Raw genomic sequence first — 24,028 nt, forward strand, 5'->3', positions numbered from 1 at the left:
ACGTCTCTTTTCACAAGCATACTGTACCTCACCTTTTCAGATTTGTGAAGAATAAGTCCCCTCTCATTGAGTCTACCCTGTTTCTGCGTTCCGGAAGAAGTGCTGCCAACATGAACACCCTTTCCTTTAGAAGCCATTTTTTCAAAATTTCTGTTCCTGTCGCAAACAAAAAGTAGTAACAATTTACATACATTAATTGTACACCCACATATGGCAGTACTAGTAACAACAAGATTCATAAGCAGAAAAAAAAATGAAATAGTAGTATTTAACATTTCCTGATAACAATTAATCAGAAGCCCTATATAAGAAACAAACAGGAGTAACAATACCCACCAATCAGAAACTCATTCCTAATAAGAATAATGAAAGCAAAAAGAACCTAACAATCTCTATCAATGTAGTGCTTCAACATTCAATAAAAAGCAACCAACTGCATGAAATTAAGTAAAAGGAAAGAAAGAAATGGAGGTTAATTACCTAATAGTGAGTGTAGATTTCGAAAGGGGAAAACCTAAGGTTGATGATGGTGATGATTTCTGGCGCTGCAGGAGGAAGAAGAAGAAGGAATTATAATAAGAAGGAAGTAAAAGAAGAAGATTGAGGTAGGAGACACCTTTAAATGTTTTGGTGAGTTGGTGGAATTGTGGGTTGTTGACAAATCATTAATAATCATTAATATGAAAATGATTATCATAAATGAAAACAAATCATTAGTATGAAAATCATTAAAACATAATTGGTAAATGATTAAAAATAAGGGATATGCACATTTAATTATGAAACGTTCCGAACACGACCGTGTGTAAGTATGACACGGTCGTGTGTATTTGTACTGGACTAAAAAAAAGGGAATTAATGGACAAAAAAAGTGGTTGTAGGGACTCGAACCCAAACCCTCAAAGTTGCAAGGACAAGTCTGTAACCATTAAGCCACATGGGCGCGCTTTCGTCAAGTAAACAAGTTCACTTGTATATAATTGAGATTTTTTTAAATTTTCACAATTTTGTTTGTTCTATTAGGATTGGACTTTATTTGATATTAATTTTCAAATTCATCATTTTTCTAATTTTCACAATTATTTTTATTCTATTTGGGTTGGATTTTATTTGATATTCTTTTTAAAATTCATCATAGTAAGTTTTAAGTGAGATTCGTTTATTAGACATGTCAAGTCAGTGTAATGTTTCAGAAACATGCTAGTAATAGTTTGGAAAACGATGCTTTGAGACACTTATACACGTTAACGAAAATTTAATTTTCTGTCATACTGTGTTTATAACTTATGGACATGTCAGAAGCTCTAATAACAGTTTCAATTCCATGTCATACTGTATCATAAATGATTAAAAAAAGGAATGCACTTTTAATTATGACACGTTTCGGGCACGACCGTGTGTAATAATGACACGGTCGTGTTTAGTTCAAGTGGCCTAAGAAAAAAGGGAATTAGTGGGAAAAAAAAAAGTGGTTTCGGGCACGACCGTTTGTAATAATTACACGGTCGTGTTTAGTTCAAGTGGCCTAAGAAAAACGTGAATTAATGGTCGTGTTGTATATTGACATGGTCGTGCTGACATATAAACTGAAAGGCACGGTCGTGTGTATACGTAACACGACCGTGCAAGAGTATATTGTTATGTTTTAATCAAAGTTTTTAATACCTTATTTTAAAAATGCAAAACAACAATGTCTCATACAGGCATGTTCCCTTCCAATGATAGTAAGTTTAAGAGACTTACAGTGTTCAAAGTACACAATAGCTATATAATTTTTGTTTTTTAATGGATTTTATTGTAATATCTATAGATTAAAGCCTAAAAAAGCCTAATTACAAATAAAATGATTAAAACATAAATGATTAAATCATTTATATGAGGGTTTAATAAGTTTTCTTATTAATGATTATACGAGGGTTTAATAAGTTTTTGGTCCATATAAATATAGTCTAGTATTCTCTGAAGTACTTTAGGTCAAAGAATTACGTCATTGCGGTTAGAGTTGTAAGTTGCTTCATTAGCCGGTGAACTATCTTCTTATTAATGATTAAATAATGTAGTATTATGTTATTTAAATTTTAATGTGTATAAAAAATAGTTGTGTATAAAATATCTTGATTGATTAATTACCATCTGTCAACAGTGTTACAGATGCAAGCTAGGGTAATCGATAACAAGAGTTTGAGTAGTCAATGAAGAAAAATCCAAGTATTTTGACTCGAAGATTCTTCCAGTTAGGGTAAGAGTTTCTAGTTTGATCGGTCTTGGTGACATCTTTGAACTAGTTTAGGTAGAGGAATCATGCAGTTAAGGCGTGAGTTTAATTCGAACACTATGGTCGTTAGGGTTAGAGTTGTCGGCAAGATAGGTTGGTGAATAGTTTGATTAGGCATTAAACATTCATCAAAATACTTATCGTATATTATTCTACTTGTCGGGGTAAGAGTTGAGAGTTTGATCAGTCGTTCAGACATTGATGACGTAGTTTAGGAAAAAGTTAATTGTCATTACTATGAGAGTTACAAGCTTGATTAGTCGGTAAATATTTTGATTAGTTATTGAACAGTTATCCAAGTAATCTTTATAGTAGTGTAGGTCTAAGAAAATTGTCATTAGGGTGAGAGTTACAAGCTTGACTAGTCGATAAAGTGTTTGATTAGTCATTGAACTTTGATCCAATTACTTTGACTCCAAGATTATTTTAGGTTAACCTAAAAATCTTGAGTTTGATTAGTCGTTAAGAAGTCTTTGTAGTAGTTTAGGTCAAAGAATCTTGTCATTAGGGTTAGAGTTGTAAGCATGATTAGTCGATAAATAGTTTGATTAGCCGTTGAACATTCATCCAACTACTTTGACTACAAGATTCATCACCCGTTTTGAGGTCTTTGTAGTAGTTTAGGTCAAAGAATATTGTCATTAGGGTTGGAGTTGTGAGTTTCATCACTCGTTTTGTGGTCTTTCTACTAGGGTTGGACTTTATTTGATATTCATTTTCAAAATCATCATTTTTCTAATTTTCACAATTATTTTTCTTCTATTTGGGTTGGACTTTATTTGATCTTCTTTTTAAAATTCATCATATTTTTTTTTTTAATTTTCACAATTTTGTTTCTTCATCCAAGTACTTTGACTCGAAGTTTCTTCTAGTTATGGTGAGAGTTTCTAGTTTGATCGGTTTTGATGACATATTTGAACTAGTCCGGTTAAATGGTATTTTGGTAAAACATACAAGGCATGCGATAAGGCAGTACGGTGGGAAAAGTAAATCTCATAGTAAAGTCTAGCTACTCATACATATTATGTCATAGTAAAGTATAGCTACTCATACCTATTCAGTCATAGTAAAGTCTACCTACTCATACCTTTTTGAGTAGCTGAGTAAAGAACAAGAGAACAACTATTTATTTATGATTCGTGTTTTGAAAATTGCTATTGACACATTTGGCTTGGCTGATAAACACATTTAAGACAGGTTTAGGGTTGCAAGATAAATTGTTTAGTTAGGCTTTATTTTAATTATTTTAATTATTTTAGCTATTAAATAAATTTACATCTATCCTATTTATATATAACCAAGCACTCTTCATAAACAAACATATCATATAAGCTTGATTATGATATATTGGGTAAAATTGATGGTAAAATTGATGGTGGCTGTTACATATTAAAATAAAAACATGACATACATCAAAATTACATTAAAACGTGGCATTAAAATAAAAATAAAAATAAAAATATAACAAAAATTACATTCAACGCGTGCCTGAAAAAATAAAAATATAACAAAAATTTTAGATACTAAAATATAAGGAAGAAGATAACAGCTGAAGCCGAAATAAATTTTGGATGTTGTTAAATTAGGGGTAGAGAAATGTACCTTAAACGATAATTTGACTGCACCAAAAAATGTCTCTGGGGAATCTGGAATCATAACTTGTATGTGATTGTGTGTATGGGTGAGAGCCATAGTGGAATAGTTGGTTTTTTTTTTTTTAAGGAAAGGAAGAAAGAGTTGAGTAGTGGTATACTCAAATGTAACAATGTGAATGTATTTATAGTACAAGGCAATTGAAGTTAAGTTGTAGTATATCAAAGAATATTGTCATTAGGGTTGGAGTTGTGAGATTGGTTAGTCGATAAAAAGTTTGGTTAGTCCCTGAACGTTCATCCAACTACTTTGACTCTAAGATTCTTTCAGTTAGAGTAAGAATCTTGAGTTTCATCACTCGTTTTGAGGTCTTTGTAGTACTTTAGGTCAAAGAATATTGTCATTAGGGTAAGAGTTGTGAGATTGGTTAGTCGATAAAAAGTTTGGTTAGTCCCTGAACGTTCATCCAACTACTTTGACTCTAAGATTCTTTCAGTTAGAGTAAGAATCTTGAGTTTCATCACCGTTTTGAGGTCTTTGTAGTACTTTAGGTCAAATAATATTGTCATTAGGGTTGGAGTTGTGAGATTGGTTAGTCGATAAAAAGTTTGGTTAGTCCCTGAACGTTCATCCAACTACTTTGACTCTAAGATTCTTTCAGTTAGAGTAAGAATCTTGAGTTTCATCACTCGTTTTGAGGTCTTTGTAGTACTTTAGGTCAAAGAATATTGTCATTAGGGTAAGAGTTGTGAGTTTCATCACTCGTTTTGTGGTCTTTCTACTAGGGTTGGAATTTATTTGTTCTTCCTTTTCAAAATCATAATTTTTCTAATTTTCACAATTTTGTTCCTTTTACTAAGGTTTGACTTTATTTTATCTTCCTTTTCAAATTCATCATTTTTTTTAAATTTCCACAATTTTGTTTGTTCTGTTAGGAATGGAGTTTATTTGATATTCATTTTCAAATTCATCATTTTTCTAATTTTCACAATTATTTTTCTTCTATTTGGGTTGGACTTTATTTTATCCTACTATCCTAACAGGTTAGACACCTCAATTCCTTTTATCATTTGAAGCTTTTGAAACTATGAAGGTCCTCAATTCCTTTTACCATTTGATCTTCTTTGTAAAATCCATGATATTTTTTTTTTTAATTTTCACAATTTTGTTTCTTCTAATAGGGTTGGACTTTATTTGATATTCATTTTCAAAATCATCATTTTTCTAGCTACTCATACCTATTCAGTCATAGTAAAGTCTAGCTACTCATACCTATTTGAGTAGCTGAGTAAAGAACAAGAGAGTAACTATTTATTTATGATTTGTGTTTTGAAAATTGCTCTTGACACATTTGGCTTGGCTGAGAAACACATTTAAAAGATAGATTTAGGGTTGCAAGATAAATTGTTTAGTTAGGCTTTATTTTAATTATTTTAATTATGTTAGCTATTAAATAAATTCACATCTATCCTATTTATATATAACCGAACACTCTTCATAAACAAACATATCATATAAGTCTTTTTCCATCTACCTTTAAGCACCAACCAAACAAACATTTAGGGTATATGGTTGAAATAATAATTGGGGATCCAATTACTTTCATATGTTGCATTCATTACCTTGAGCTACTAAGATCCATAAAAACACTTAAACCAAATTCCAAATTTGTTCTCAATTTCTTGAAGTGAGCAAGAGCAACTGAAGCCATCTTCTTCTCATCATTCAGATCCGAATTCTTCTTCTCCTGACAACATTAACTCCACACAATTGTAAGTTTTCCATTGTAATAACTTTTTCCCATCCTCTTGTTATTCAATTCCTTTTGGACTTACTTTTGAATTAGATATCTAGTTTGATTTTGTAATTTGTTGCTTCAATGTTGAATATGTCAGATAAGTTGTTGTGTTGTTGAATTTCACTTTGCTGATGATGGTTCTTAAACTTTATCCTTTGCTTCAATTTCGTGTGTTGTAATTTGTTGCTTCAATTTTGTAATTTGTTGCTTCATTTTGATTTGATATGTGGTCTTATAATATTGTTAAATTGTAGTTTAAAGGTAGTTGAAGAAGTTGCAGAAATTCTGTCACTTTGTTTTGGAAGTTGATGAAATGTAAATATTATTATAATTGATTGTTTGATTTTTAGGTTTATTGATTGACTCATTATTAATATTATTTGATTGTAACAGTGCAACCATGAATGTCTCAAAGGCCTCATCAAGCAACATGGGAGAGAGACAGAGCTGGATTAAATATGCCAACAAGGTATGCCATTGTAACAAAATAGCAGCGATAAAGGTTTCAATGACTAATGAAAATCCAAACCGGCTGTTTTACGTTTGCAAGAACAACAACAAAAAAAACAAAAGCAAACAAAGGTGTGAATTTTTCAAGTGGTGTGAACCAATTGGATGTGAAAAGGATTCAACCCAAGTTCTGGAAAGTAAGTTGACGGATTTTGGTTCTAAAAATTCTACCTTAGAACATGAATTGGAGTGTGTACTAGTTGATCAAGCTATGAAGTTTGATGCTTTGAATAAAGAATTGGATGCTAAATTGGTGGATATGAAACATTTAATTGAGGAGGATATTCAGCATGTGAAGATTCAATCTGAGATTGAATTATTATTCCTCCAAAAACAGTTTGAAGAATGTAACCAGCAACTGTTGGAAATTAAAAGAGAAGTTAGGAATGAATCACTACATGTTCACAAGAGATTAATGGATGATATTGTTTTTGTCAAAAAAAACCATTGTTATGAGTTGTCTATATTGAAGGAAGATTTGAGGAAGGCAAAATATTCAATGTGTAAGATCAAATGTTTAATTGTTGTACTGGTGTTGGTTCTGGGTTCTCTAGCATTCATCACAAACTGAAGACCATCTTCACTGAGAATAAAGAACAAGCAGCTATATTGCTAACAATGATGTTAAGCACGGTCGTGTCGTTGTGAAGTACGCTCGTGTCTAATAACCAGTGAAGTGATGCACGATCGTGTCCATGTTACGCACGGTCGTGCTTAATCTCCAGGTCAAATTTACTATGGTATTTGTATTTAGGCTATTTTTCCATTTAGGTTTATAAGTTAATTATCTCATGCACGGTCGTGCAATAATCGTGCACGGTCGTGCGTATATTTTAATTGAAAAGAAGGTTGTTACCAGTGTTTGGTAACACGCCCGTGTCATAATTGTGCACGACCGTTCTCATATGTAGTAGTATAACTCAGTCAGTTAGTGCACGACCGTGCTGTATTGTAGCACGACCGTGCGCAAAGAAACCTAGACCCTACATTAAGATGTATTTTTATATTATTGTTGTTGTTAATTAAGTGACTTATTTATTTAGTGACCTATTTAACTATGTTATTAATTACAAAATATTGCCACCTAAACCCTACATTAAGCATTTCGAAATTTGGCCAAAAGCAAAGAGGGAAAAATTGGCCAAAATCCAAGTGGGAACCAAAATTATTTTGATTTGAATTGAGTGAGTACATGAGACACTGGTTTATCCAATGGACAAAACAGTGTTGACAGAAAGTCAGCTTTGATGGGTACCTTATAGTGAAAAAGCTGTTTTGGATTGTGATTTGGACATAGAAAAAGCTGTCTCCCATGTGTAGTAGTACAAGGAAAAAAGTACATTGTAGATAAGAAGGAGATTTTTCTATTTTCTGGTTTGTAGTAATCAAATATTTTTGACAGACTTTGGTTGGTGTAACCATACCATTAACATTTATCATTTGTTGGTTGGATATTAAATACTAACATTTAATTTACAGACCAATAATTTTATACAAAAGTCTATATTTAGATGCACAATCTCATAATTTTGTTAGACTAGTTCTGATAAAATGAATTTACAGAACATTGTATATTGCATAATATTTTTTTTTTATTCATTTGTAGTGGAAAAAATCAATGTTCTTATCATCTATTGGGGCAAAGGTTTCATTAAGATAATGGTTATAAAGAAGGAAAATAGGAATGTAACAATTCTAACAGGATGTGGCCATGGACATGAAGAAAAGGTATGAAAACTAAATGTACTTTTTTACTTATGTCATTTAGACTTCTGTTGGTTTTTTTGTTTTTTTTTACAAAAACTCTTGTTGGTTTTTTATTATTTATGATGATTTACATCAATGTTTGACCACAAATTATGTATATCAATTTCTGCACCTCAACTGATTTAAATGTACCTAACAAAACAATATTATTTTTGTTGATGGAGCTTAACAAAACAACATTGAATTCTGTAAAACTTCTTGCAAAGACAACATGATAATATAACAATAATTAAACGATTACATGAGGTTCACATCACAAATGCCAAAATACATAAAAAAAAAATACGATACATTGAGTAGGATAACAATAATTGGTGGGATCTACTAGTTGGATAATTGACTTGTAACATACAAATACAAAGGGTCCCCTACGTTTGTCCTCCATCGAAACATGTTTTCAACCTCACGGTCGGTTTCAAGATGCTTGACATCGTAGCTTAATTTCCAGTCGTTATGGACAGTTTCCAACGAGTAGTATGGTGTTATGCAATAAATTTTTTTCACCCTACGAGTTGGTTCATAGTACCTCATGAAATATTCGTTGAAGTAGCGAAATAGTTCGGATAGCGTCTCGACTGGTATCAAGTACCAAGCGTCGTGGACAGAACCATCATTTTCCAACTTGACGTTGCACTTTACTGGTCCAGGCGCCGATGGTTGAGTTGACATGTTGAGAATGAAAATTTAGTATGTTAGGAAGAGAGTAATTGTGTAAGAAATTGAGAACTAAGGGTGTGTATTTATAGGGAAGAAAATATAATATTCAATACAATTTAAGTTAATATTTTTTTTTATATAAAAGTAGTTGATGGTGACTCCATGTAACTACATGGGCCCACTAATTAGATTGATAACCTAGTACCATACTTTGGCCATTAGATTGCACGTGACAGTGTAAATGAAATGCCAAAATGACACTTTTCTTTACACATCAACATAAGACATATATTGGTTTTTTAATAACCAATGGACCAATGCTAGTGAGACACATCATATGGTAGGCTTTTTGCACAGAGTTATGTCTATGTTTAAGCAAAGTTTCTCTTTATTCTCTATCCATTGTAACATTAACATATCAGAAAATCTTAGAGAAACAAAATATCTGAACACAATGGCTGAAGAAAATGATTTCCAACTTGAAGAACTTCAACATCCTCCTTCATTACGGTAGGTGTACAATAAACTTTTTGTTAAGTTATTTTGTGTGTTGATAAAGCTCTTACAAAGTTTCCTTAAAATCACTTTTTATGAAAGGGAAAAACTTGATGTTCTTAACATTATCCTTTTTTAGTGTCCTTTTTGTTGATGTTCTACTTGATGTTCTTAAAACTTGAAAGGAAAAAAACAAAAGTTCTTTATGAAAATAGCAAACACCTAACATAAAGGGTTTATTCCTTTTGTGTGATCATAATGTGTTTTTTTCCTAGTAGTGAATGATGTATACCATGATGTTATTAATAAAAAAATGTACAAATAAGCTATAATTTGGTGCTGCATAATGTACACGGTCGTGCGTATGGTCGACACGACCGTGTCAGTAGCTACTGGACTTGTAGTGTGCTAGTCTGCCTTTTAAATGGCACGGTCGTGCAAGATATGGACACGGTCGTGTTGGCCATAGACTGTGTTGTACATGTGTTTTTGGTTATGTGGTGTACGAAGTTCATGATAATCATATTGTGTTTTGAACATCATAACAACACATCTGAAAACATATGTTTTTGTAGACAACATACAATGGATAGCATAGATGACTTTGATGAATCGGCCGCGAATAAGGATTCGCCAGCACCTACCCCAAAAGGATTAACTCTAGAAGATGTGATGGAAGAGATCAAAGGCTTGAAACTAATTGTGTATGAAGTGGCTAATAAACAAAACACAGTTGAAAAGGTACACCTCTTTTATCTTCATGTATGGTACTATTTCGACAATGTTGCTTGAAACTAAATTTTTATGTTGTATAACAGGGAATTACGGATCAGGTGGTAGGATTACGGGGTTCTCTATTTGCCATTCAAGCCACTGTTGAAGCTCTGGAAGTGATTGCAGTTTCACAAGGGAAAGATGATTCCACTAACTTTGAAAAGCAACCAACTAATGACCCGGACTTGCTTACTGAACAAGAACGTTTCGATAAGGAACTTGCTGACATGGATTGGAGTTCTAAATCTGGAAATGACGAAGATTACTTCGGTGGAGGGAGGTTTGGGTGTAGCAGCAGCGTGTTCGCTGGAGTGGAAAGTATGGATGATCGTAGTGTTGATCTAAGTGTAATGCAGAGGAATGTTTCAAAATCTGTTGAGAGACCATTCGTTCCTGATTACTGGTTGAAGGAAGATACACCAGCCAAGAGTTATAACTCTGAGAAACAAACTTTGCTGGTAAGTCGTAGCGACTTCAAAAGACACACACGAAATAGTAAGACACCTCCAACAATCTCTGGAGATGGTGTAAACAAGAAATTGTTTAAAGAAACCCCTTCACCAAATCCAACGATGCGTGGTTCGTTGAAAACAAGTACCAAACTGTCTCAATCCGAGAAGAAGGTCACGGTAAAACTGGAGGAAGCTACACCAAAAAGGGCAAGGAAGTCGGATGGGGAAACGTCAAAGGTAAACAAATACTATTATTATTAAACTTAAGTTTATCTTAAACATGTAATATGATAACGGGGTACATGGGTTACATGCATATACCATTTTTTTTATTTTTATTTTTATTTTTTTGTAACATTTCAGGGAAAGGAGACAGCTGACCCAACTTCATTAGAAATGAAAAGACTTGTTGTTAGAGATGCACAAGTGTGCACCTATCTTTTTCATCATGCATCTGATAGTAATTTGAGAAATGAGAGACTAGTGTGGACAATGGGGTTGACGGCAACAAGAGCTGAGCTTAAATGCCTGACGCCTGGTGAATCAATTAATGAAGTGGTATGAACCCAATTCAACTTAAAATTTACATTATTTGATTATATTGACATTAACTACTGTTATTAAATTTATATCGAAGGCAATTGCATTAGCTGCTGCAAGGATCACACGTAACCAAGTTGATAGGCAATCTGTGTGGACATTACCCCCTTCGTTTGCGGTGAACTTACAAATCAATAGTTAACTTTTCAAATTTTGTACAAGTTATGTAATCAAAAATGTAGTGATGCAATAGATTTGATTTTATTTTGTTTACAATTAGTTGGACTTGGAGGACAGAGTCAGCGTCACACAAATAAGAGAAAAGTACAAAGATTGGATGACTCCTTTCCCAAATTTGAAGTTTGTAAGTCTGCAACACACTATTGGATTATATGCATATGTTGTGTAGGCAATGTTATACATTTTAAACCGGAGTCGATTATAATTCTAATTTTAATTGCACCATATTTTTGTACAGATTTACATTCCATTGAGGGTTGCCCCAGATTTTCAATGGTACCTGATGGTTGTAGATGTTGAAGCCATGATCACCTACCGGCTTGACTCAAATTGTCCACTTATAAGTTCTTCAACCAGACAAATGAAAGTGAAACAAATTGTGAGTGTGTTATTAAAGTATTTAGATATATACTTCCCGCGAGTTTTATACTTTAAAAGCTGATGCAAACTTCATTATAGGGGGTGTTGCTGTATCACATTGTACGTGCTGGTGGACATAGCAATGTCTTTCGCAATAAGTCCATTGGTTTTCAGTACAACAAAATTGTTGAGGCTACTCTAGGAATGCCCAATCCTCCCAGCTGGTAATGAACTATAATTGTTATATATTTATGAATCATCTTGGATAGGGTCGCCATATGATTGTAGAGATAACTTAAGTTGTTGTCCATACAGGGACAATTCAGGGGTATGGGTGATTCACTGGATGAACATGGAACACCTATTCCACCCGAACTGTTTGATTCACCCGGTAAGTACTAATACATTATAGGTTGATACATTGACGGCATCCTTTAGTTTACAGTAAAGTTAATGTTCGTTTTCCATTTTTACTGTTGATTAATTACTCCATTTTATCATATGTAGCTGAATGAGAAGGCGGTAAGGATGAAGATTGCAGCTGACTTGCTCATTGGGGACCACAACATTTTACGCCTTGAGGTTTTGGAAAAGACTGATGCATATTTGAAGACCATAGATAGCCCGGCTAATAAACCCATCCATATAGACGACGATTAGTGTTGTCGTTAGGTTCCTAACAAACCATTATTGCAGTGAAGTAGTGGTTTGATCGGAAGCTGAAATATCATTATCGCTTATGGTTTTATCCGAACTTTGAATATTATTAATATGTTTTGATTATGGAGCCCATATATTTTGTTGGTACGTACCGCTGACTGTTGACTATCTACTTGTAATGATTGTTGATGAACACATTTTATCCTTGGTTTATCATGAATTTGGTAGACCTTAATTATGTTATTTCGCTTTTAGCTATGCTATAATGTCCATGCAATTGTGTATGAAAAGTTGATTCTATACAGAACCATTAGCACGATCGTGCAATTGTAACGCATGGCCGTGTTAAAGAATATGTAGGTTGTTAAATGTTGAACAGAACGTTTAAGCACGACCGTGTTAGTATACAACACGACCGTGCCATTCACAGCATTCTTTTTTATTAACATTCAGTTGTTTAGTTCCAGTACGTTTAAACACGACCGTGTCATATTTACACACGGCCGTGCTCGAAAAATGGCATATATTATAAGGTGCATCCAGTTTAAAGAAGCACGACCGTGTTTGTTTACAACACGACCGTGCCGGTCCAAGTGTTTTAAAGAACTAATAATTATATACATATGAAGTTGTTAACTTAACGAACGCGCCCCATGTGGCTCAAGGGTTATGATTGTCCCAGCCTCCACCTTTTTTTTTTTATTAACATTAATTTTTTTAGTTTCATTGGTTGTTACATATTGAAAATGATAAAACGATAATTATAAACTACCTTAAAATAAAAACGTCTCATACATCATAATTATACGGTGGTTGTTACATATTGAAAATGATAAAACGATAATTATAAACTAGCCTAAAATAAACACATGACATACATCATAATTATTCTGGATAAACTTAAATCTAATCGTTGTACCACTTTGAAAATTATTATTTCGGCAAAATCTATTCCACTTTGGTCCGATTTTTGCTATGCAGTTTGGAGTGTAGTTTCCGTCACTGTTTGAAACGATATTAAAAAGCTGATGATCTCCGTTATCTCCACATAACATTAAAGTTCGACATACATTATGTTCGATGTATTGACTAAAGTCCGAAGGTAACTTCTGCATAAGGACATTAAAAATAAACTCATTAATATATTATTAAAAGAATATGTAATAATAATTACCAATAATAAATATTTTAAAGTAAGTATAGTTGACTTTACCAACTTGTTTCTCATTGTTAGACCCTCCCGTAATTGAATATCAAAAAACTTGATTTCATTTCGCTTCAAACTTCTACTGTGAAAGGCAGGCAGTTGGCTGAAGATATTGACTTGACGAAATTCGTGGACTTTGAATATATTCATTCCATAGTAAGCAAACTTTACAACCACGTTGGTTGGGAAATTGTGGTATTGTTGCAGTGTGTTCCAACCATTGGTTATAGTTGGATTAAAGAAGTTTTTTGTTAACTCAAGTGTTACGATATTTCCATAAGGTGTGACAACGTTCCAGACGTCATCAAAATCATTAGTGTATGCCTCGACAAAACCCGGATCAACTTCAACACGTGCCTGAAAAAATTGTAATATAACAAAAATATTACATACTAAAATATAAGGAAGAATGTAATAGATGAAGCCGAAATAAATGTTTCAATGTTGATAAAATAGGGGTAGAGAAATAGACCATAAACGATAATTTGACAGCACCAAAAAATGCCTCTGGGGAATCTGGAATCATAACATGTATATGATTGTGTGTATGGGTGAGAGCCATAGTGGAAGAGTTGTATTTTTTTTAAGGAAAGGAAGAAAGAGTTGAGTAGTGGTATACTCAAGTGTAACAATGTGAATGTATTTATAGTGTAAGGCAATTGAAATTTAGTTCAAAACCATGTATAAAACAATTAAAGATTGAGTGAGGGAGCATCCACTTTATGGAATCTCTGCCATGGCAGTTGAAAGACATATGCATGGTGTAGGAAAGTATTCAAAAGCAAAGGTATGTGCCATCAAATCGTTAATAGACTGTAATCTATACCTATTGCAATCAAATCCAGAATAAATAAATATATATATAGCTATTATAGTGCTTGGAAATGGCATAGGATTAAAGGGTGTGCATCCATTTTCAAGCAGCACGGCCGTGTTAGTTTACAGAACGACCGTGCAATTCATATGTTGACAAAAAAACGAATGTTTATATACATCCCAAGTTGATACCATAACGAAAGCGCGCCCATGTGGCTTAATGGTTATGAATGAGTCTATAAGTGTGCCTTGCCTAAGTAACGAGGTGGTGGGTATGGGTTCGACTCCCAGCCACCACTTTTTCCATTGTATGAACATTTTTTTTTCCATTTTATACGTGTAAACACGACCGTGTCATTTTTACACACGGTCGTGCTTGGAAATGGCATAGGATTAAAGGGTGTGCATCCATTTTCAAGCAGCACGACCGTGTTAGTATACAGCACGACCGTGCAATTCATATGTTGACAAAAAAACAAATGTTTAGATACATCCCAAGTTGATACCATAACGAAAGCGCGCCCATGTGGCTTAATGGTTATGAATGAGTCTATAAGTGTGCCTTGCCTAAGTAACGAGGTGGTGGGTATGGGTTCGACTCCCAGCCACCACTTTTTCCATTTGTATGAACATTTTTTTATTCCTATCAAGTACGTGTAAACACGACCGTGTCATTTTTACACACGGTCGTGCTTGGAAATGACTGGTTTTATGTTTTACCAGAACAAGTACGCACGACCGTGTCAATATACAGCACGGTCGTGCTCGAAAATCTATTTGGTTTTTTAGTTCTTACCAGATTCTATACGCACGACCGTGTCATTTTACAACACGGTCGTGTGCGTTTCGCAGACTTATATATCAATATTGTCTTTGGTAACCGTTCCTCATTCTCACCACACTCATTCAACTTCCATCCAAAACCTAAACCTCCATTAACCTCCATCAACTTCTCTTCCAACCCAACCTCCATATAAACAACTGCTAACTTCACCAAATCTTAACAAAAACAACAACAAGCAACAAGTATAACACATTCAATCCAAACCACAATCAAAAATCATCCAATCTTCAAACAAATGTCCAAATTCGTGTACCCTCCAAACCTAAATTAAAACCAACCAAATTAAAGTTTAAACATCAATCAAAGACAAATCCTCATACCCAATCTATAAACCCAACATCAATTCAACCTTTCCCTACCAAAATCAATCTTAAAAACCAAACTTGTATCCCAAAACCCAATTTTTCTTCCTTTTGTGAAATTCAAAAATGACAAAAAAGAGAAAGGATGATGTTGTTGATGATGCTGTTGATGATGCTTCATATGATGATGATCATGGTTCATCTAAAGTAAAGAAGAAAAAGGTTGCTGATGATGGCTCTTCTCATGCCAAGAAGAAAAAGGTTGCTGATGATGGTACTTCTCATGCTAAGAAGAAAAAGGGAAAGGAAGTTGCTACTGATGGCAAGGGAAAGGAAGTTGCTACTGATGCTGGCTCTGGTGATGGCAAGGAAAAGAAGGGTAAGCCTTATGCACTTGGAATTATCCTAAAGAAAGCAGAGGAAAGGGAGAGGTTCGACATACTTGCTGGAAGAGGTCTCTTAATGAGCAGGTATCCCGATAAAACTACTCTAGATGATTTAGGTATGAGAGAAAATGTTAGGGATCTGGTTGGTAACATAGGATGGGGGAAATTTATAGGACATTCATACTCCACAAAGGTATACCTTACCCTAGAATTCCTTAGTACATTGTGTTTTAGAAAAGATAAAGATAATGTTGATGACCCACAACACAACAATGTGTCATTTAGCCTGGATAACCGTGAATTTAGCATGTCACTAACTGAATTTTGTGAACGGATGGGGTTCGCAAGCACGGGACTCATCCACGATTCTCATAACCCGAACAATAGGCCTGAGAATTATGATCCTGATGAGTTTTGGCATCAAATAACTGGAATGAGGAAATTTGTGCCTAAATCTGCTAAGGCTAGTTCCATCCACAACCCTGTTTTCCGCTACATTCACAGGGTTATGGCTTGCTCCATCTTCGGTCGAAAGGAAACGGGGACGGTTAGGACCGATGAACTATTCATATTATGGGCTATGGTCAACAAGCAACAAGTAAACACAGGTTACTATCTTTTAAGCCATATGGCGTCTGTTGCGACACAGGACAGTGGTAAGATTGTGGTGGGGGGACCGATAGAGTTCATGGCCAAGACGTTAAATATTAAATTGTATCGTGATGAACATCCACTTCATGGTTGCAATGGAATCAATATTGACACACTGATTCAAATGAAAATGATTAAGGATGTGAGTGGGGGGAAGAGAGAACAATTTCAATTGAGGGTTGCGAACCATGACTCATTTCTATTGCCAAATCCTGATAGGACTGACACATCAAATGTAGAAAACTGGATTTATTCCGATTTAGGTACAGAAGTTCCTGCAGAGCAGCATGATGGAGATGACGTACATGCTGATGACCAGGAGGAAGACCAACCGCTGCCGGAGGTTCAACATGACCATGATTGGCGTGCAAGGATAGAGGCTGAGGTTCAAGGGACAAGGGCCGACCTTCAACAGATGAGGATGGAGCATCAAAGGCATTATGAAGAGGAGCAGGAATGGCGTGGAATGATGATGGCTGAGGTGCAGCAGATGAGGCAGGACAACCAAACGCAACAACATATGCTCAACATAATGATGCAGCACCTAAAAATTGAATACCAACCTCCAGGTGGAGTCTAATGTTGGGAATCTGTGTTCGTGACTTACGGAGTAGGGAGGATAGGTTTTTTGCTTGCTTATGCTTCTTGGATGATTGCTACTGGTTTTTTATTTAAGTTTCTTGCTTCTATTATGGAACTGTTATGTTGGGTTATTTTGAACTTGCTAACGCTACTTTTGTTTACATATCTTTCATCAACTACTGGTACTGTTATATTGGGTTCTATTTGAATTTTGTATAAGTTTCTTTGAACATGCACTATCAAAAATTCTGTTCAAAACTTAATTGTGTTCAATTTAAGTTTGTTTAACTTCATATGTAAATCTTTGTCGGTGTCATAATCTATAATTCTGTTCAGGTTGTATTGTAAATGATTCCAAATTGTATGTGGTATTATTTACGTATGTGGTAAGGAAATACAATTTGAGCATGCTGTGGTGACAACTTTGTAAAAAATATGTAGCACGACCGTGCCCAATTTACACACGATCGTGTGTATTCCTTTCACATTACTAACTAATGACCAGATTGTAATGACACGACCGTGCCAAAAATTAACACGGTCGTGCTTGATTATCAGCTATAAATTTCATTAGGTTTAAATATGTGATCAGTCCTTGCACTTTCACCAATTTTTGGTATTGGTCCTTGCACTTTTTTTTGTTTGGTTTAAGTCCTTGCACTTTGTAAAAAAATTGGAATTGATCCCTACCGTTAGTCAACCGTTAAAAAAAAGGAAAAGGTAACAGAGTGCCACATGTCATCCTATTATTGGGTAACATGGCACTATATAAATGTGGTTTTATAGTTTTTTTTTTGTTTCAAAATTCAAGCAATCTTCCGCTGGATATTAGGAATGGACTAGAGGACAAGTTCAATTGTATTATTTGATGAAGCACACATCATAACAAGGAACAGAGAAACTTTCTTCCACAATCTGATGTTCTTCTGCTCATAAGTTTTCCCATGTTTGTTTACATTTTAATGCTAATAATAACAAGCAATAAAAGCCTAATAAACGAAAGGCAAAGCAAAATACAGTTGTAGTTCACATGAAGTTTGATTAAGGAAAATTAACAAAACATAACAGCTTGAATATAGGCATTCCTCCACGGGAAAATGGACTCAAACGCCTCAACTTTTGGTTCATCTTTCCCCACTCAATCCCTCTAGTAGACTCACTAACAATAACTGGTTACACAAAATGACGAGATTTCTGATAACTGGCTTGGGTTGTGGGAGAATTGATCGAAGATCGAATGACAGATCAATATGGCGCTGAGAGATGACAAAGTTGATGAAGGCGGCATCGATTTTAAAGCTTAGGAGCAGAGATGGAGTTGGAAGATGGAGGTCTAAGTTCTTGCATCATTAATTTTGTGTTACGTGTAAGAAGGGAGTAGGTGATAGATGGATGTGTGAGTGACCTTGTTGTCAAAGAAGGATATGATATTGGTACGTTTCCAGGAAGCTCATGTTGAAGAGGATTTTTTTCCTAGAATTAATTAATATTTTTTTTTTGTTGAAAAAGCTCCGTTACCTTTTTCCTTTTTTTTAACAGTTGGCTAACGGTAGGGACCAGATCCAATTTTTTTACAAAGTGCAAGGACTTAAGCCAAACAAAAAAAAGTGCAGGGGCTAATACCAAAAACTGATGAAAGTGCAGGGACTGATCGCATATTTAAGCCATTTCATTAGCATCAGTGCTCATAAGCACGACCGTGCTAAACTATCACACGGGCGTGCCTTCTATTCCCATTCTGGTTCAACTTAGAACATAGTATGTTGACACGACCGTGCCCAATTTACACACGATCGTGTGTATTCCATTCACATTACTAACTAATGACCAGATTGTAATGACACGACCGTGCAAAATATAAACACGGTCGTGCTTGATTATCAGCTATAAATTTCATTAGCATCAGTACTCATAAGCACGACCGTGCTAATATATCACACGGGCGTGCCTTCTATTCCCATTCTGGATCAACTTAGAACATAGTGTATTGACACGACCGTGTCACTTTCAAACACGCCCGTGCTAAGTACGAATGTAAAATGTTTCCTTCAACACGGCATTGGCCATCCTCTTACATCGCTCAACGAACATCACATACGTAGTTACAAATGCAGGATCACGGTGACTTGAACTATTAGCATTTTGAGCATTGATTCCATCTTTAGCACGTTTGGTCCATCGTTCCATCACAAGACATTCTGGCAGTACAACAATGTTCAAATGCACTAGAACATGTAAGATATGTTCACAAGGAATACCAAATGTCTCGAATCTTTTGCATGAACATTTAAATGTCAACCGTTCTTGGCAAAATGTCACGATCCAATGAATATCATCCCTAGGGTATTTGAAAACATTGTAGGTAAAAATGGAACCACTGCGCACATCACCTTCGACTTTGCACCGACTAGATCTCTCCAATACGGGCCTAAACTGCTTAAACACTGACCTTGTATATATTCTTGAAGCTGACTTCTCTAATTTTCTATGTTGAGTTTGCAAAACGGGGTCACCAAAAGAAGATGCATAATCCGCCTCAATTTCTCTGTATCTAACATAATTCAGCCACCGCAAAAAATGCTGTAAAAAATCCACCAAATTCGACAAGACGGTAACATATTTTCCAAATTCAGAATGAAGTCCTTCACACCTTGAGGTTGTTCTGAAACCAGCATAAAATCTACCACGGATATGGGCAGTTGACCATTGCTCCCGCTTCTCATACAGCTCACGAATCCACTTATTATTTTCCAACCCAAACTCTGCAACCAACAAATCCCACATAGTTTCAAACTCTTCAATATCAAAATCACCGAACATACACCGTTTGAACTTCGGGACAAATTTTGGATTTTTTATATTGCTCGTTGCATTTCTAGCCAAGTGCCAGGCACACAAACGGTGATGAGCATGTGGAAATACTCTTCTAATTGCATTTCTCATTGATAGATCTCCGTCAGTTATAACTGACACAGGTGCCTTCCCGCCCATTGCCTCAAGAAATTGTTGCAGCAGCCACACGTAAGTGTCCTCAGTTTCATCACCAACAATCGCACTACCAAATATGACACTTTGATTATGATGGTTCACACCGGAAAAAATAACTAACGGTGTGTTGTACTTAATTTTTCGATATGTAGCATCAAATGCCAAAACATCTCCAAACACCGAGTAGTCCATACGGCTAACCCCATCACACCAAAATAAATGTCGAAGTGTTCCATCCTCTTTAACTGTGTGCCTCCAAAACATCATATCATCCGTACTACACAAACCCTTAAGGAAATCAATTGCATCCTCTGCATCTGTACTCTTCCTCTCCCTGTTCTTGAATTGCTCGTTGTACATGTCTCTTCTTGTATATCCAAGATTTTTAAATCCACCAGCCTGTGAAGCAAAAAAACCATAGATGCGTGACGTAGGAATGCCAGCTTTCCTCATCATTTTCATTTGGTATTTGTCATAATCGCTCATCTTCCTATGTGCAGGTAGCATTCCCTCATACTTCCCATCCAAAAAGGTGTGATTGTGAATATCGTCAACAGATTTTATGTACCATCGACCGCTACCAGCGTCAACGTGTACTTGAATTTTTGCCATGCAACCACACCTACTAGTTGCCTTCTGCTCTCTTTTCCTATCGGCAGCATTACTTCCAACCCTGTAACCTTCTCTATGACAAACAAAGGTTTGTTGAACAACATCGCCATCCCTGTTCTTAACAACACGGCTTTTTCTACCGGAAAATCCACGTACACAACCGTACAAATTGTAAAACTTGAATGCAACTAAACGATCCTGAAAATGGTACCGCATGATTTCATCCGACCCTATTTCCTTAAAATTAATTCTGTCAAGGTCAGCCATGCAATCAACCGCCGTTTCATCGTCAAAGTTGCACCCATACAACGAACTGTACATGTCTTCGACATCTTCATCCGAGGAACATACATCACTCTCCGAACAAGAGCTATTGTCCATGTCCTGTACAATAAAAATTGCAAAATAACTTAGTAATTGACAATCCTCAGATCAGAATTACACTACGATTTTCGCTAACTTCAAAAATAATTTACACAATAATGTAATCACATCAACATACCTCTACCTCTGAACCTTCCGCATTAAGGTTGCATCCCCCAGTTATGTCGCTTACATTGGGAATTCCGAAAATTTCTAGAATTTCATGAATATCCATCTTCCTGTTCATCATACATACATGGATTTAAATAATCACAATCACAAATTCGCCAAAACACACACTACCTTTACATGAACAAAATTGCAGGAACCAGACAAATACAACACTACATAGCAATACTAGTAGAAAGCAAAAACAATTACTTCCAGGATGTCAAGCACGACCGTGTCTATAATCAGCACGACCGTGCTCCAAAACATTCAAGATTATAACTTCATGCATGGAATTTTGGCACGACCGTGTCAGTAAAACGCACGACCGTGCTAGATTGCAGTTCAGAATTTTTCTCACAAAACCTAGCATAAACCAACCACCTAGCATAAACCAACCATATTTACTTCCATTACCACAAGCACGACCGTGTCATTATTGAGCACGATGGTCATGGTGATAGTAAACAAAATGCATCCAATCTCCAGTGAGTTTGAGCACGGTCGTGTGTAACTTAAGCACGACCATGCACAACACCATCTCATAAACTTGGTGTTGCAGCCATTGTTGTCTTCTTACCCTCTTTCATTGACAAAAAACTAACTCAAAAATTCATTATTTATTCTTTCAGTTATGGTATCTCAGAATCTTATATTAGCCAACAACACTAACCCACTACTTCTATACAACAACCACATAGCATAATAAAACATTTAAAATGATAAACAAAGTTATGTTCATACCTTTAAGTTGAAAATGAATTTAGATCTATAAACCAAACTAAGCTGCAATCTCCAGATCAATATAGGAAAGTGAAATAATGTTGAACAATTTTGTTGATGGATAAGAACTTTAACTTAAGCATGAAGGAGAAAGCATATCTGGAAATATCAAGAGCATGGGTGGCTATGGAGATGAAGAAACATGTTAAGCATGAAGGAGAAGGGAAACAAAACTCAAAATGAGATTTATGGTGGTGTTTCACGTGTATAACGAAAATATGAATTACTACTCTCCATGTTTCAATTTTAGCAGGGGGTGTACAAGTAATTGCTGATAACTGATGGTGTTTTAGGGGGTGTGAGCAGCAGAAACAATAAATGGAATAGTTTATAATATAATATGTTTTCATTAAAATATTCCAGCAGGTAAAAAGTGCTTTTTTACCGCCAGCTGTCCTTCATTTCCAGGCCACTAAATGTGCACAAGTCTTTTGCTTGTGCATGCTAAATGCCACCTAGTTTTTGGTGACGGGGCCTAGTCTTGCAAAGCAAACATCTTTGACGAATGTGCACATCTACTTTTCATTACCCAGTGTTATGCGCCCTAGGCGATGATGTTAATATTTATGCTTTCAAGGTTTGTTTGTCCTTTTAAGGTTTATTTGTCCTTCCCTTCAATAATTTTTTTTGGAGTGAATAGGCAATTTTCCCCCGAAATTGTAAGTTTCATCAATTATCCTCTGTAGTTAACGAAACATCAATTACCCTCCTGAAATTGCATAACGTTAATCAATTTACCCCCTCCGTCAATTTTTCTGTTAACTATTTACGGTTATGATCAATTACCCCCCTGAAATTTTACGCTTATGTGCAAAATGACCCCTGAACTTGAAAAAAATTGAAAAAATTCTGGAAAAATATTAAAAAAAAAAATTCTGGAAAAATGAAAAATCAATAAAAAAATTGAAAAAAAATATTAAAAAATTCTGGAAAATTGAAAAATTAATAAAAATGAAAAAAACGGAAAAAATTAAAAAAATTAATAAAAATAAAAAAAATATGAATTTTTTTTAAAATTCTGGAAAATTTTAAAAAAAATCTGAAAAAATTTAAAATTCTGAAAAAATTAATAAAAATAAAAAATTATTAAAAAAATAAAATAATCTAATGAAATGAAAAATAATGAAAAAATTCAGGAAAATAAAAAATATTCTGATTAGTATATATGTCGAAATTTTGAAATTCTGGTTTTTTTATGTATTTTTCGAAATTCCGAAATTTTGATTAGTATATATGTCGAGCTTAGGTTTTTTCAGTGTATTTTTTCCCTTATTCTCGGTTTATAAATACACAAAAATTCCCGGAAAAAATACTAATGAAAATTTCGAAATTTCGAAAAATACATAAAAAACCTAAGCTCGGTTTATAAATACACATATTTTTTCCCTTATTCTCGGTTTATAAATACACAAAAATTCCCAGAATTTTTTTGAGAAATACTAATGAAAATTTCAAAAATTTCGAAAATTGATGTTATGCAATTTCAGGGTTGTAATTGATGTTTCGTTAACTACAGGGGGTAATTGATGAAACTTACAATTTCGGGGGGGGGGGGGGGGGGGGGGGGGGGTGGAAATTGCCTATTCACTCTTTTTTTTTGGGTGTATTATACTAACGTGATATTTAATCTGGGAAGATAAGTCTTTCTGTAGAAGAATGTGGATTAAAAACCAAAAGAAAACAACCTTAATTTTAAACATTCTCGTCCGAGGGGACCATTATCTTCACCAAGCAAAGACAACGAAAATCAAATTGCTTTTCAATTTCTTAATGCGTCAAAAACTTAATGTTCTTGAATAATGAAGAATACAATTCAGCCCTAAGGAGTTAGATAAAACTTAGTCTGTTATACTAGTTTATTAGTTAGCTACCAAATTAGTTAATACTCTCATTAGCTATATTTGTGTACATTAGACTTGGCTTTCTCATGGTGCACCATCACCAAATATATAAATACACTTTAATGTACATTTTTTCCGTTGAGATGAATACACGTTGTTTCTTATTTTATGGGCTGACAATGAACCAAGTCAACTCAAATATAGATTGAGTTCTTGACTCGACAATTAAACATTGACATTCAACTCACTTTCATCTATAATCAATTCATTCAAAACCAATTTTTATCAACTTAGAACCAAACACACACTTAATTTTCGATTAAAAATTAATTGATTCTAAGCATGTCTATACCCTGTTGGACCC

The 24,028-nt window shown here is 34.7% G+C and overlaps 2 protein-coding genes across 5 annotated transcripts; one reads left to right on the forward strand and one right to left on the reverse strand.

The window, feature by feature from the left end:
- The first annotated feature begins 4,917 nt into the window (after positions 1 to 4,917).
- On the forward strand, positions 4,918 to 12,378 carry LOC146942755 (uncharacterized). 4 transcript variants are annotated; one of them, XM_085756824.1, is made up of 13 exons: positions 4,918 to 5,640; positions 6,060 to 6,901; positions 7,783 to 7,904; positions 9,033 to 9,110; positions 9,671 to 9,836; positions 9,914 to 10,558; positions 10,685 to 10,879; positions 10,959 to 11,039; positions 11,142 to 11,225; positions 11,340 to 11,480; positions 11,561 to 11,685; positions 11,777 to 11,852; positions 11,969 to 12,378. In XM_085756824.1, exons 3-13 carry the CDS (start codon positions 7,888 to 7,890, stop codon positions 12,119 to 12,121), a joined length of 1,761 nt encoding a protein of 586 aa, XP_085612950.1. In that variant the 5' UTR covers positions 4,918 to 5,640; positions 6,060 to 6,901; positions 7,783 to 7,887; the 3' UTR covers positions 12,122 to 12,378. The 4 variants fall into 4 exon arrangements, with proteins under 4 accessions (XP_085612950.1, XP_085612951.1, XP_085612952.1 ...); XM_085756825.1 differs by having other exon boundaries at positions 6,060 to 6,135; XM_085756826.1 differs by lacking the exon at positions 9,033 to 9,110.
- A 6,553-nt stretch (positions 12,379 to 18,931) lies between these two features.
- On the reverse strand, positions 18,932 to 21,220 carry LOC146942756 (protein FAR1-RELATED SEQUENCE 5-like). Its single transcript, XM_085750057.1, has 2 exons — positions 21,012 to 21,220; positions 18,932 to 20,893 (listed from the first exon to the last, which is right to left on the reverse strand). Exons 1-2 carry the CDS (start codon positions 21,120 to 21,122, stop codon positions 18,932 to 18,934), a joined length of 2,073 nt encoding a protein of 690 aa, XP_085606183.1. The 5' UTR covers positions 21,123 to 21,220.
- Between the last annotated feature and the right edge of the window lie 2,808 nt (positions 21,221 to 24,028).

Source organism: Medicago sativa, chromosome 3, assembly GCF_051527215.1.
Source record: "Medicago sativa cultivar Bolivia chromosome 3, Bolivia_mono, whole genome shotgun sequence".
Taxonomy (NCBI): Eukaryota; Viridiplantae; Streptophyta; class Magnoliopsida; order Fabales; family Fabaceae; genus Medicago; species Medicago sativa.

Excerpts from the sequence above, each read along its gene's own strand:
- LOC146942755 (XM_085756822.1), top strand. The coding sequence starts at position 8,938 with ATGGTAGGCTTTTTGCACAGAGTTATGTCTATGTTTAAGCAAAGTTTC. Across the intron at positions 9,837-9,913 it reads AACAAAACACAGTTGAAAAG|GGAATTACGGATCAGGTGGT; the intron begins GTACACCTCTTT and ends GTTGTATAACAG. Across the intron at positions 11,040-11,141 it reads CATTACCCCCTTCGTTTGCG|TTGGACTTGGAGGACAGAGT; the intron begins GTGAACTTACAA and ends GTTTACAATTAG.
- LOC146942756 (XM_085750057.1), bottom strand. The coding sequence starts at position 21,122 with ATGATGAACAGGAAGATGGATATTCATGAAATTCTAGAAATTTTCGGA. Across the intron at positions 20,894-21,011 it reads CGGAAGGTTCAGAGGTAGAG|GACATGGACAATAGCTCTTG; the intron begins GTATGTTGATGT and ends TTTATTGTACAG.